General features: G+C 40.3%; 1 protein-coding gene and 1 long non-coding RNA gene across 2 annotated transcripts in view; one reads left to right on the forward strand and one right to left on the reverse strand.

Moving 5' to 3' along the window:
• Window positions 1-13,643, forward strand: msantd1.L (Myb/SANT-like DNA-binding domain containing 1 L homeolog). Its single transcript, XM_018228362.2, has 3 exons — window positions 1-858; window positions 11,320-11,592; window positions 12,064-13,643. Exons 1-3 carry the CDS (start codon window positions 605-607, stop codon window positions 12,302-12,304), a joined length of 768 nt encoding a protein of 255 aa, XP_018083851.1. The 5' UTR covers window positions 1-604; the 3' UTR covers window positions 12,305-13,643.
• The window catches only part of LOC108697893, an 18,002-nt gene continuing 13,453 nt past the window's right edge, over window positions 11,180-15,728 (reverse strand). The window contains exon 3 of the long non-coding RNA XR_001932500.2: window positions 11,180-12,702. This is a non-coding gene — a long non-coding RNA (uncharacterized LOC108697893). The remainder of the gene's footprint in view (window positions 12,703-15,728) is intronic.

Raw genomic sequence — 15,728 nt, forward strand, 5'->3', positions numbered from 1 at the left:
GGGGGTTACCTGCTGTATCCTACACCCCCAGTGTATCACAGAGTCCGTCCCACGTCTCAGCACTTCAATGTTTAATGAATATTCTGCATAAAAGGCTTTCTTTGTGCTTGGTCTCTCCCTCCCTCCAGCTTGTGAGCCATTCAGCTGCAAAGAGTAACTTAAAAGCTCCTGGAGGAGCGCGTGACCCAACCACCCGCATATCTTTTATTGCAGAATCTCTTTTTTTTTTTTTTAAGTGTTTAAAAGCTTTAATATTGAAGGCCTGTCAACTTTGTCCTGATTATTTGGCTTTCAGTTAAAAGGTTTTTGTTGTTGTAGCTTCTGCAGTTGCTCTGTTGCCATGGGAACGTGACATCAACATGACGTTTCCCTGTTTAAAAGCTTTTAACTAAATTCCAGCCTGTCAGACGTAGGCCCCATTTTATGCTCTCAGACTATAAGCTGTTGCAAAAGGCTTTCATATGTTCCCTTGTCATTCACAGGTTGTTTTCTTTTTATTCCCCCCAGCCTCCCACAGACTCGCATGCCTAGCTGGGCAAGAACAACTTAAAAAGCTCCAGCTAAACGGCCTCCTCTTTTAAAAAGCCTTTCAGCAGCAGGAGCAATGGCTGCAGCTGAGATTCCCAGTTATCTTGTCTCGTCTCAGAGCGAGAAGCACAGGAGGGCCAGGAACTGGACTGAGGCAGAGATGAGGGGCCTGATGCTGGTCTGGGAGGAATATTTCGAGGAGCTGAAACAGACCAAAAGGAACGCCAAAGTTTACGAGCGAATGGCGAACAAGCTCTTTGAGATGACCGGGGAGCACCGACACGGGGAAGAAATCAAAATCAAAATTACAAACATGACTTTCCAGTACAGGTAAGCGCTTTAACCCCTTGAAGTTTCTAACCAATGATTTGATTCACGTTACTCGTTTCAACTGGGGATGCACCGAATCCGCCGCTTTGGATTCGGCCGAACCCCCGAATCCTTCGCGAAAGATTCGGCCTGAATGCTGAACCGAATTTTAACTTGCATATGCAAATTAGGATACGGTTCGGCTGGGCAGAAGGATTCTGTTGAAAAAGGCAGAATCCTGAACCGAATCCCGGAATCGTTGCATCCCTACTTTCAACCTTCATTTTTCCCACTACAACTACAAAGGGAAAAGCTTTTCGCTGTGCCGAATAACTGCCAGCTAGAAACATTGTGCCATTTGCACTGGCACCTTGGCTGCTTATCCTGGGATGATGCGAATATAAAGGAGAACTAAAAGGTAAAGAGGCGTTCAGAGGCCCTCTAATAATAATAATAATAATAATTATAATGTCCCTTGTGTTTAAAGCTGTACACAGCTAGTACAGCCTATGATTAAGTGCCTACTGGCACGAAACGCGTAAGGCTATGTGTTTATCTACTCTGTGGCCTAAATAAAGTTCTCAGTTCTTTTACAAGCCTGTTTGTGTGATCTGTGATTGCCTGCTGTTTTCTCCTTTGGTTGGATTCCTCCAACTCGAGCTGCAGGTCTGGGACATGAGCACCCAGGCACCACATATTACTGGAGAGACAATAACCTCTTTAGGTTTTTACATTGGGAATTTCTTTAACTGTATACAGCAGCTCCCTCATTTGGATCTTGTTAGGCCATCTTTTGAGTGTCAGTGGCACGGCACATGCTCAGTGTGCTCTGAGCTGCTGGTGAGAAGCAAATATTAGCAGAGATAGCTGATCTATTAATGATGAATCTCTCAGTCTTGCATCAAGACTGTTCTATTTTGTATATACAGTATATTGTGTGTCAAAGCCTAAGCTCAGTAAGTGACAGCAGATTTTTAAAGGGGCTAGTACAGAAGCACAAATGATATGGTGTAACAGGTCTACAAAAACATGTTCAGCTTTAGCCCACAGAGTAAAGCGAGCATCTCTGGAACCCACCACAACCAGGGGCGCTCCACCAATGAGGCGAGTTGAGGCACTTGCCTCAGGCGGTAGCACCCCCCCTGGATGCCAGTGGCGGCAAAACTGCTGCTCCTGGTAACTAAGAGACGAATTTCCGATTTTCAACCTGGAAATTTGGCTTTTCTGCACTAGCGACATGGACCGACCTCTCCAGCGCGGCGTGGACCGCCCCTGACCCCCCCGGTGCTGAAGAGGTAAGTGCCGTGGGGAGGGGTGGGGGCGACAAAAGGAAGGTCGTCTCAGGCGGCAAAATGACCAGAATCGCCCCTGACCACAACCAGGTCTGTTTTGCAGGTCAGATACTGCACTAGGTCCTAGCACTGTGCTCCCATGACACCTACCATCCCATGATTGGATGATGGTAACCCTGCTCCCACTCAGCTCCACCACCAGATTTAGTCCAGTGTATCTGTCAACATTTTTATTTACCATATAGGCATCTGTGGGCTGCCCCCCTACTCATGGGCCCTATGGGTGTGGATCTGATTGACATGTTCCTGAGCACAACCCCTACTAAAACTGATCTTACAGCTGGTAATCAAGGGGTAAGATTATTTTCCAGTATTGGGAAATCTGCTGCCTTTACCCTGCTCAGCATGGTCTTGTGGGCACTTCTGTAGCTGTTCCCTTGTTTGTGGCCTAGAGCATGTGGAGCCTAGAGCATTCTGCAGCATTGTATTCATGAAGGCCAAGCAGGGCAAGTTAGGGAGCCTTGTACTTATGACCTGCTTGGTGGGCAGAAAACACAGGGCTGACATTCGCTTACCTATTTCTTCATCCAACATGAGGTGTGGACAGCAGCCAGACCCCAGATACAAGGCTTTTTGTATGAAGAGTAAGGGGAGCACTTTTGTGCCCCCAACCACCATAGAACTTTTGCCAGGAGTCATTGTAATTGACCCTAATATGAGCAAGCAGCTTAGTGTGTGCCAGAACATTCTAGAATTGTACTTTCTGGATTTGTCCCAGCAGAGGAACGTGCAGCCCCTGTTCATACCTACACTATACATGGACATTAAATGGAAGAGACAATAACCAGGATCAATTTACTGTTAGTTATCGAACTGCAGAATAAGTGTTCCTAGCTTGACTCACCGTATTCCGTATCTAACATCCGCCGACATTGTTCCACATACCATTATATAATGCAGTCGTCCTAGTTAGGCCTGTGCCACTATACATTGGTTTACAAATCACTTGCCCAACTCAGGATACAATGAGATATTTGTAAGTTATGTCCCTCTTATTGAATTTATTCTGTGGTTTCATTTATAAATGATGTCAATCAGGCAGTAAAGGATGACAGCCAAGCATATGTTGTGCACAGAATAGTTCTACTGTTTTATTGCATTTATACGTGTAAGTGGGAGCCGCCATATTGGTTGCTTTCACTGATGTACTTAAATGTTAAAAGCACAACTGTTTAGCATACAAATTGATGGACTTGACTTGCTGGGCCAGTGTTTCTCAATTTGTCTGAGGACTAGAGTTCTAAAGACAGATTGTTAGACTCCTCCAAGCCTATCAGATCCTAATTCCTTTGTACCAATAATTATAGGAGTGTTGTACCTGGCCTCCAGCTTTTTTTATAAGCCCTGCTGTGCCCATTTGGAAGCAAATCCATCTTTGTGGCAGTGCACGTGGCCATTCAGATTTTATTTACTGTACATAGTGTACGACCATCTTCCTATGGTTCTTCAGCTGTTAACTACAAATATACATGAGAGCTCTAGGGCTTACAGATCCTGGTATATTAATGGTAACTGTCTCTTGCCTTGATATGTCTCACTCTTCCTATCCATAGCTGCTGCTCTGCGGGGCCTCAAGTGTGAGTTGCTCTTGGGCAGTTGTCCCTATTTGCAGTCCCTACATTTTCTGGGTTTTGGTTTGTTTTGGGGGGGACTAAGGCTGTATGGACAAAAACAGGACTTTCCAAATGATACTTTGATGGAAAGTTGCCAAAGGGCAGAGGGGTGGACTCTGCAGGCTGGAGGGTAAATGTTTGGGTTTGTGGGATTTTTGGTTATTTTTGTTTTATGATTTGTGAATTGTTTATGATATGTTGATTATTTCATGTAAAGTGATTTTATAAATCAAAAATTCCTATTTGCAGTCCCTGAACAGACATCTCATGACATCCGTAGACAAGCTTGGAAAGAGGGCTACTATAAGACCTGCCAGAAGGTACTTTGTGAGAGATTTGGGGTTTGTTTCCTACCATGTATTGATCAGAAGGCAGAACAAGCAAATAAGCAATGAAATTCCACTGGTGGAACATTAGGGAAGGCTGTATTGGTGGAATTTGGGCGGGTTTATCACTGTGACACTATTTTATCTTCCTGAAGTTATAAACATCAGATCCTTTGCCATATGGGGTAGTGCCATTTACTAGTATTAACCTGGTGGAAAACCCCCATATGATGGAGTCACAGGATTGGTAAGTACAGTACCATTCTGGATCACGTACCACTTGGGATGAATAAGAAAACTAAGCAGAGCAGTACAGTGATAGTGGACAGTGCTGTAGTGGACCTGTAGTTTTGGGCATGATGAGCACCAGAGCCTTATGGTAAATGTCACAGTGTGTCGAATAAAGTCTGATATTGAATCCAATGGAGAAGACATTCAGAGTGAGAAGCAGGAGAAGTGCAATATAAACAAGGTCTCTGTAAAAAAAAGGAATATTTTTATGACCAATTATGGAGAGAGAAGATGTTCAGGGCTTTGACTTCTTGTCTCCCAAGTCTCGAAGAGGCTGACTTCAAAACTACTGCTTGTTAAGCCTGGCAACCGTTCTACCATTTTTCAGAATAATTTGGGCACTGGTTTACGGAAGAGCACTGGGGCCAGCAAAAAAAAAAAAATTATGGTGAATTATGATTTTTAAAAGTCATAATTATAAGATTAAAAGTCATAATTTCGACATTTTAAAGTCATAATTATGATAATAAAAGTCATAATTATGAGATTAAAAATCATAATTATGAGATTAAAAATCATAATTTCGACTTTTTAAAGTCATAATTATGATAATAAGTCATAATTATTAGATTAAAAATCATAATTTCGACTTTTTAAAGTCATAATTATGAGTTTAAAAGTCATAATTATGAGATTTTTTTTTTTTGCTGGCCCCAGTGCTCTTCCGTACTGGTTTCTCTGTTTCCCTGGAGAATATTTTAGGGTGGAGTACAGAGCACCAAAGTACAGGGCTCCATCAGCCATATTTAAACTCATTGATAAGAGATGTGTAATCTTCTCATTCAGGGATCAAAACAGATTCCCGTTGAACAGAGTATATTTATTGACCGTATTGTTGGCGTCTATTTATTTACTAGATCTGTAAGTCATCTAATGAAATGCCAAGATATATGTTGCTGGGGAAGAAGCCGATCCACTGTCATTGATGGTACAAACATCATGTAACAATTATTTCCTACGCCAGTTAGTCAGATGGTGTTTCTGCTTTACAGGCAAAAATGTTCCTGCCGAGAAAATATTCCAAAATGAGTCCATTATGAGGAAGCAATTTGTAGCTATGCCGCGGGTTTCCCGCAAACCTGTGCTGCTCGCATACGTGTATAAAGCAAGTGATGGGAAGAACTACGAGCTGGAAATGTCTCACAATGTCTAATGTAACCCCCTGACCTATTTTAAAGGGGTGGTTTGCCTTTAAGTTAACTTAATTTAGTATGTTATAGAATGGCTAATTCTAAGCAACTTTTCAGTTGGTCTTCATTTTTTTAAAATAGTTTTTGAATTATTTGCCTTCTTCCTGACTCTTTCCAGCTTTCAAATGGGGAGGTCACTGGCCTCATCTAAAAGACAAATGATCTGTAAAGCTACAAACGTACTACTTTATATTATTCGTCTTCATATTCAGGCCTCTCCTAAGGAGAAAAAATGGGGGGGGGGGTTGTGGGTGCACACCTGAGGCCAATTTCAAAACGTTTAGAGCCCTGTCTAAATGATTCAAGTAAATATGCAAGTGCATGTCATTTTGAAACAGGGTTTTTTTGTTACAAAGTTATGATCATAAAATGGATAAGCCACCATACCACGTCAAGGTAAAACCCCACATGGTGGTCCCTAACTTATTAACCTCTAATCATAGTAAAAAAGGAATTTTACCTCTCTGTTTAGTAACAATTCTTAATATAAACATCTCCTGCGCCTTGGTTTCAAACTGTGTGCTAAAATCTTCCCCGCCAACTGCTGAGCGGCTTTTAAGGGCTCTTACTCACGAGCGGTTGTAGCTGCGCTCCCCTGCGTTCCGTTTTTCTGCGTTCAGCCGCAGGTGAGTGCAGGAATAGACGCATTACATTTTTTCCAATGGGGCTGTACTCACACAGGCGCGTGTAGGCGCCGAACACAGGAAAAATGCAGCATGTTGCGTCTCAACCTGCGTTCGGCGCCTACACGCACCTGAGTGAGTACAGCCCCATTGAAAAGAACTTAATGCGTCTATTCCTGCGCTCCCCTGCGGCTGAACGCAGAAAAACGGAACGCAGGGGAGCGCAGGTTCAACCGCTCGTGAGTAAGAGCCCTAAGAGGGAGAGAAAGCCTAAACCAACGCCCATTTCAGAAAAAAAGTAGTAAAGTGGCATACCTCCCAACATTTTGGAAGTAAAAAGAGGGACACAAATTTTTTTTCCACACGTAGCGCAGCAATTTTTTGACCACACCCCTTTCTGTGGCCACACCCCCTAATTACCATGTTTGTTTTACAAAATTTGGCAGGTTATGAAAGTTTGAAAATATTTCTCCTTATCTAAACTGTGTTTTTGTGTCTCAAAATTGTTACAAAGTATCTTGTTTGTACCTGTTAGCTGTTCTGGGCTCTCTGCTAAAAGCCAATTAAGTGAGCTGTTTCTTTTTCTGGCTGTTCAGTGCAGAGAAAAGAGGGACTTTCCAGTACAAATGAGGGACTGCGGGTTGAGCTGTCAAAAGAGGGACTGTCCCTCCGAAAAAGGGACAGTTGGGAGGTGTGAAGTGGTGTAATTAACAACAAAGTGGAGTGATATGTGCAGTTGCACAATAGTGTGTATATGTGAAAAGTGTAAGTGTGTTTGGTGGTGAGAAGGGGAAAGTGTGTGTATTTGGGAATGTGTATGAATGTAAGCATAGAATGAAAGTGTGTAAAGAAAAACGAAATGAAGAACACAATAAGTGTAATGTGTGTGTACATGGAAAAGTGTCTAATGGGACGTTGGTTTTTTTCACGGCTAGATCCTCCCATGCCGCTAGCATTTATGGCTTTTAAGAGAGAGAGATTGCGCTGCTCTCCTACAGAGCAGCCATACTAATTCAAGGAGGGATATGGACTAATAGTGGCCGAGCAGAATACTCGCTTGGATTAACCCATCATCTCTCAAAGCTGGGGATAATCCTGTTTTTCCCAACAGAATAAAGGAAACCCTGTTATGTTTTCCAAACACCTAAAACAAGTTACTAGCAAGACGAATGTGATATTATACAATTATAAAATTGCCTATGAGGGCCATCGTCAGGCTCCCTTATTTATATATAGGCAACCATGGCATTGATGAGTTTATAAGTATTGTAAGAACTTATAATACACAAAAGCCATGAATATCTTGTAAATTATATCCTTATAAACGGTGAGTTCTGATGTCATCAGTTATAAACGGTGAGTTCTGATGTCATTTCTGTCACATGACTCACTGAAACTTGTGTATTATAATAAATAAAGTACCCCCAGTTGTAAAATATGAGGATATTAGAAGTTACCTCGGAGTTCCATGACCTGTATAAAAACACTCAGCCTTCGGCCTCGTGTTTTTATATGGTCATGAAACTCCTCGGTAACTTATAATATCCTTATATTTTACAAGAGGGGGTACTTTATTCACTATATAATGGCTGGGAGTATAAAAGGATTTATTTGTAATATTTATCAATTAAAATTAGGGATGCACCGAATCCAGGATTCGGCTTTTTTCAGCAGGATACGGATTCGGGCAAATCCTTCTGCCCGGCCGAACCAAATCCAAATCCTAATTTGCATATCCAAATTAGGGGTGGGAAATTGAGTGACTTTTTGTCACAAAACAAGGAAGTAAAAAATGTTTTCCCCTTCCCACCCCTAATTTGCATATGAAATTTAGGGTTCGGCTCGGTATTCGCCCAAATCTTTCGCAAAGGATTCGGGGGTTCGGCCGAATCCAAAATGGTGGATTCAATGTGTCCCTATTTAAAATCACTAAATGATTAGGAAATTTCTATAAACAGAAAATGAGCATTTCAACAAGCATTTCAGCTTCAGAGCAACCATACCTGGTGATTTCTCCCCTCCCAATAGAAGAAAATTTCAGGTACGCGCTGGTTGGAGTGGGGTCGAGGCGGGGCTCTGAAGTTGGCGGGGGGAGTCGGGCCCCCCCATAAGGCAGCCCCAGTGAGCCCGGAAACCCCCTGATATAAACAAGGAAAAAGAAATAAACATTTTTCCAATGCCTACTCTCAGCCTACTTCATTTTACTGTTGGTATACTCAAAACACTTTTGGGATTAGTCTTTGCAAGTGTAGCAATCAATTCCTTATTTTCTATTTTTGCTTTATTGGTTTCTGCTTTGCAAAAATCATTGAGATCTTATATATGAGTTTGATCCTTAAATTATAGATTTTGACATCCTTCTCTCTTTCCTTCTGAGATCTTCAGATCTAATATAGAATAAATTCTGGTTTGAATTGTCACAATCCATTCAGTAAAGTAGCATTCAAAAAGTAACATCTCCCCAAAGCAGATACACAAAATGGCTCATTTATTTGAATGCAAGTGTGTGCAAATTGCAATTTCAATCAGTTAAAGATACAGGAGCTGCTGATCAGTTGTTGTGTTTATTTATATGCCAGGAGCGAATTTGCGGCTGATTTGCGAATTTTTGCTGGTGGCGAATAAATTAGCGAATTTGGCGCGAAAATTCTTGAAGAAATTTTTGATCGGTCGCCGGTGTCAAAGTTTTTTTGACGCTGGCGACGGTTCCGGCAACTGTGACGCTGGAACCCATTTTTACCCATTTTTCAAAATCGCTGTTTTGCTAATTTTTTGGCAGTTTCGCGGATTTCGCGGGAAATTCGTGAAATTTGAGGCAAATTCTCTAGACCAATTATGGCTGCAATGTACTTAAATCTATGATTCACGCTTGACAAGGTCTTGTTAGAATGGGTCATTTTATACATATTTTTTACAGAGTCCTTTTTATTAAGAACCATTCCCTGGAGTGTGTTCCTTTTTCTCACCAATTGAATTCTCTTTGTGAAAGTAATGTTTCTATATTACCTCTCCATGGGGCTTAGTGCATTCCATTTCAACAAACAAAATGTAAAACAAGTGTTGTGTATGTGCTGATTTCATAATGTCCCTTGCCTTCTATATATATATATATCTATATCTATCTATATATCTATATATCTATATATATATGCACATTCCTCCTGCTTTATGCATGGCTTGCAATACAATTTAAGAAATATTTACAAAAAATCTAGTTTTGCAAGGAAACTAGATTATATACCACCTTGTATAAAGTAGCATGAAATATATTTACATTTTGCCATCAAGTTATATGTTGCAATCATTTCCATCAAAAACGTAAGTAATAGGAAACAAACACACTCACTATGGACAACCCTCCATGGAGGATTTCAAGTTTTATAAAAACCTGGATTATATTCCAACAAAACTGCATATTTAATTTGCTCTTGGATTATTGCCCCGGCCATTAAAATATATAATTTGGAAAAGTTGGAAGCCACCAAATCTATTTTTTTCATAGAATAGAACTGAATAGAATGCCGAATTCTCCACCAAAGATTCTTGAACCAAATCTGAACCCTAATTTGAATCACATTAAAAAAAAAAAAAAAAAAAAATCAGCAAAAGCTACATATTGTGATGGTACCATGAAATAATAGATTGGAAAAGTATATGACCGGTCATGTTTGTGAAAATGGTTTATGACATAAAAAAAGCTGGTAGTGATGGGCGAGAATTTGCGGCAAATTAGCGCGATTCGCCGCCAGTGAATAAATTTGCGAAACACCCGCGAAAATTAGGCGCCAAAAAACGGGCGCCGGTGTCAAAAATGGTCGCCGGCGTCAAAAACTAGATGCCGTCGCTGTTTCGCAAATTTTTCGCTGTTTCGCAAATTTCGCGGCGAAGCGAAACAGCGCAAATTCGCCCATCACTCATAGCTGGGTTATGATGTCATTATCTATTGTAATGTTATAATGGATTGTGAATTCATAATAGATTGTGGTGGTGCAGGCGGTACGATTTTTAATGCCATCAAGTGTCTGTAAAATCACACTGAGTTTCAGATATTATTAATCATGATCTAATGAATTGTTGATTAATAATTTATTCCAGGTAATCATAGCAAGTAAGATGATAGTTATGAGGAAAGGCTGGCCAAGTTGGAATTGTTGACACTATTGAGGTTATTTATTAAAGGTTGAGTTATGAAATCTCGAAAAATTTGAGCTTTTTTCACTAGAAAACTCAAATCTTCTGAGATTTTTCGAGACTTACTATACCCAATAATGCAAAAAGCCTGAATCCGAAAATCCCCCATCTCAGACCTGTAGAGGTCCAGTATAAGTCAATGGGAGAGGCACTTATCTCAATTTGAGGCTTTTGTGGTCTGCACTGGGTTTAGCCCAAAAATCTGACTTTTTCTGGATTTTCGGGCAAAACTCTAAAAATTCAAGCGATTCGGCAAAAAAGCCAGAAAAATATGAGCAATTCGGTGAAAAGCTCGAAAAATTTGAGCGTTTCTGGTTTTCGCTTGATTTTATTGAGTTTTTCCACAATCCAATTAAATCGAGTTTTTTCAATTAATAAATAAGCTAAAATATGTTTGGTCATGGTTTTTTTCAATCAATAAATTCAGATTTTAGTAAATAATCCCCTATGTGTTAATATATATAAGGGGTGCATGTAACAAACAACGTTTTCGTCCTTTCAGGGGTAACAAAGGCATCCCTTTAAATGAGAAGAAAGGAGGTCCCATTTTCAAGTTTGAAACCTGCAGTTGCTGCAATAAGTGGTTGAAACAAGCCAAAATAAAGATGATTTTCTTTGGGATTTTTTGCCAAACTGTGGCCCTTCAGGTGTTCCAGAATCCACTGATAGATGAAGAGTGGTGGGTTGTTCTCTGAGTTTTTGTACACCAACAGATAAAGGGTTTCTTATATAGAAATAATGGGGTCTCACAACCCCTTGGCACAACTAATGGCTTTACTTGTCTTGACTTTGGGTTGCCATGTACAAAAGTCACTTTTATTTACAGAAGTACATGTTTTCCCATTACAGACTTTCCCATCTCTATGCACTTAGCACACTTTTTTGCTCTTGCCTAGGAAATTAAAATGTATGACTGACGGGGAGACTGCACCTCCAGACTGGCCTTATTTTAAAACCATTGATCGTATCTTATCCAAGCTGCCTGAGCATGGAGATATGAAGCTTCAGCCTGGGCCTTCTACCTCTCACACAGAGGCCTCACAGTCCCCAACTGCCAAGTCCACGCCACTCTACTTGTCCTACAATCAGTTCACTTATGAAGAAAGGGAAGGCTGTTTTGAGGATGACAATTCAGACAGCTCCGCCAGTCTCCAGTCTTACAAACTGAGGTACGTAATCTTGATCTCTTACTGCGGCACTTAGCAGCAGAAAAACTGTCAAAGTAATATATAAATGGATGTGCATCACCACAAATATTTAGCTAATTATCTAAATTACATTTTCTTAACACCCACCCCATCAAAGAAGACTAGACCCATGTGTTGGCCACCAAATCCAACTCAACGTTACCACTTGCTGTTGTATGGCACAAGCATCTGCTATAGAGAGTGTCATGGTGGAAGCCTTTATATGATGCAGGGAATGGGTCAAGAAACACTAAATGTTCTGGTATGCATTAGACTTGTTTACAGAAAAAAATCCAGACTTGTATAAAGATGAAACTAAATATATTCTGCCACCTGGTATACTCTGAATACTGTTCATTGCTCTGGGCAAAGCATGTGACTATGTGGGGCAGGTACAATTATGATAACCTGACGTCTGATCTGTGCCTAAATTATTGTATTCTCTTTTATCAGATTGGGGGAGCGAGCAGCTAAGAGAAGGAAGCTGCAGACCTTCAGTTTCCAGAGGAAGAAGTTAAAAGTGATGGAGAGCATGCTGGAAGAACAGAGGAGGTTGAGCAGAGCCATGGAAGAGACATGCAGGGAGGTGCGCCGGATACTGGATCAGCAAAACATCATCCAAGTGCAAAGCCTGCAGCTACAGGAAAGGATGATGAACCTGTTGGAGAAAATGGTCTCTAAGTCGACACCTTGACTCACTATAGGGAGCATGGAGAGCCCTAAAGACAAACATAAAAGTGAATATAGAAGCTCACCATTGATTAACTTGGAACCAATTATAACATTTCATAGAAACATATCATGGAGTAAACTTGAGATACAGACTTTTCTCCCTATCATGATGGATTCTCTACCCCCCAAAAAAACTTGAGTATTTATAGTCATATAATTCAGTTTTCAGAACTGACAGATAATGCCTCTTACTGAGGATGAACAATGTTTCCATAAAGAGCGGCACTTGCAATTCTTGTTGCCTTTCTTATGTTGGTTGAAAGATGTCCCACATTTTGACTTATGACTGACCCAAATTTTACTTGTAGCTTAGTCCTCTCTATGATCTCCAGTTGGCTGAGGTTGACTCTTGTGTGTTGCCTGCAAAAGTGAGTTGGGTAAGAAACTCTCAGAAGCAGTGATAGGCGAATCTGACGCATTTCGCTTTGTCAAAAATTTGCAAAATGCCAAAAATTTGCAGAAATGCATTGAAGTCTATGGGTGACAAAATGTTTTAGACGCACAACAAATTTTTTCACCCATTATAGTCTATGGGTGTCATTTTCGCGGTGAAACTTGGTGAAACATTTCACTCATCACTACTTACAAGAAGTTTATAAGAATAATTTCCACCCTTTCTTATCGGACACCCTGAAAACACACTGAATTGTGAGCAGCAGTGAAAATTTTCAAATTTCTGGTAACCTGTTAAAAGAAACAGTAATTTTATTTTTTAATTACAGCACATCTTACGGTGTCATGTAAAGACACTATGGGGCTATCAACATTTGAATTCGATTTTTTTCCCCCGCAATTCGAATATTGTGTGCTTAGAACTCATGAATTTGAATAATTGTTTTGCTTGAATGTTCGATATTTATTAAGCTATAAACTTATTTGTGAAAAGCTCAAATGTAAAACATTGGCATCTAAAGGCGTGCGAGTTCATGTAGAAGTCAATGGGAGCTGCCCTAGCCAAAATTTAGCAATTTCGAGATTTTCGAATTGTTGTAAATGTTATTGAGAGCTATGTAGACCCACTGAAAAGTAGAATATGAATTCAACGTATCAAGGTTTTTTTCACAGTTTTTTAGATCGAGTCTTGTAGATTCAAATATTTTGAGAATTAAGCAAACATTCGAATCTGCTAAAATTTCAAGTTTAATCGAATGGAAAGAAAACGCTAAGATTCACACATTTGAATTTTAATACACACGCCTCTATATGTTAAGTGGTAATAACACCTAGGGGTCGAATTTCGAATTTGAAAAACTTCAAAATTCGAATTAAAAAAGTCCAACCAAAAATTATTTAAAAAAAATCGAAGTTTTTTTGCAGGTGAATAGTCCGTATTCGTTCAAATTCGTCCGAATTCAAATTGTACGAATCGCAGTGATATCACATTTTCGATTTTTCAAAGTCCACCAATTCACTCCAAATAGGTTCTAGGAGCCCCCCCCTAAAACAGCAATTCAGCAGGTTTTAGATGGTGAATGGTCGAAGTCGAATTTTTAAAGAGATAGTACATGAGAAATTTCAATATTGGAATCTTCACATTTTTTTTTAAAAGTCTAATAGAATTTGGACTATTCCCTAGTCGAAGTACACAAAAATTAGCTCAAAATTTTCAGAATTATTTTAAATTTGAATTTGCACTTCGATCTTTGATAAATCTGCCCCATAGTGTGGCAAAGATCAAGAGGCAGTGTGGAAGAGTAGAATGTACAGTGTCGGCATGGCGGTACTTTTAGGAGGTTCTACCTCTGCTGACACACTAAAAATGAACTATCCATAGCACTTCAAGATTAGTTTTCTTTTTTAACTATTTATCCCAATTACAGTTTCACTTGAAAGTGTAATGGGAAATTAAAAGCTCTTTGTGAGCATATTTTATATTTGGAACATATAATTATGTATATATATATATATATATATAATCTGTAATTCCAGGTTATATTTAGAGGAGAAGAATAGAAGCGCAGCACAAGCGCAGGAGGCGGGTTCCGTTAGAAGCCAAACTATTTTCCTGGATCCTTTATCTGTGTCTCGCAGCACCTGTTCTTTGTGAGGGTTCCCTTATGTTACACAGCAGCCATTTTCATGTTAATGGAAGGATCACGGAGTCAGCAGTTTGTGCAAATAAACCCTTCCCTGTGCTCCCCCCATCCCTGCGTCCCCTGTACACGTTGTGTTATTGATTTTATCCTCATGGAATACTCGTGCCCAGCTCACGTACATGGGACGTGTCTGGGCTCCACATTTATTCATGGCACGAGCACAACTCAGCATCTATAACGCAATATTTACTTTGTCTCTGATAAGAAACCTACATTTACAATAAAAATGAACATGGAAAAATATAATGGAATGTTGACATCGCTGGTGTGTTGAACCCCCCCCAATATTTTATTCACTATCCTACTTCATATTGACAATTGTTTCCTTATATGTAGCTGTGTATTATGGCTGTGTGTGACCAGGCTAAAACTGCTTGACTTGTGCCATGGACCCCAGTGCAACTCCATTGTAACTCCAGTGCAACTCCCTGCAACTCCCGGTACCTTGTGTAGTTCAGTTCAGCAGGATATTCAGTTTCTTTGCAGTAATATAAACTTGTTTATTAACGGAGAACTGTTGCAATGGAGTGATTCAAAGGTACTTTGATATTCACAGAGATAAAACAATAGCTTCAAACAGCAATATTCCCTCCAGGAGGTACAAGGTGCTCCAGATGAGCAAATATCCAATATATCAGAGTAACAGCAATAACAGACTTAGAAGATAGTTACCACTCTCACTAGGCACTATCCCTCCGGATGAACACTAAGGCTTGGGTTTCTCAGCCTGGGGTCTTGTATCTCGGCACCTTATCTGGTCCTCAACTCACCCACTATAGTCCCTGCTCTAGTGGTTTACACGCCACAGGGTCATAACCCATCTACTTCTCCTCATTGGAGCCACATCTGCTCACTAGCTACCCTGTGCTGACTCTCACTCCTAGAGTGACTTTTACCACATTCGCTATCACTATCTCACACTTATCTAGCTTCACCGGCAGACCTGGACCTGTAGTACCTCTCAGTGAGGCAAAGTCCCAGGACAGCCCTTGAGCACATGCGGCTAAACCCCTTTATACTTTAAACTGCTGCCACCTAGTGGACAAACCCTTGAACTAATATCGACTCAGGAAAAGAGACTGCCAGAGTTAATTAAAGGACCCTTAGGTGTCCTATTACCAAGGGGAAACTGCCTGGGTAAACTACACCCAAATGTTAGGGGCAAATGTATCAAGGGTCGAATATCGAGGGTTAATTAACCCTCGATATTCGACTGGGGAATGAAAATCCTTTGACTTCGAATATCGAAGTCAAAGGATTTTGCGCAAATAGTTTGATCGAACAATTCGA

Source organism: Xenopus laevis, chromosome 1L (genome assembly GCF_017654675.1).
Source record: "Xenopus laevis strain J_2021 chromosome 1L, Xenopus_laevis_v10.1, whole genome shotgun sequence".
NCBI classification, from domain to species: Eukaryota; Metazoa; Chordata; class Amphibia; order Anura; family Pipidae; genus Xenopus; species Xenopus laevis.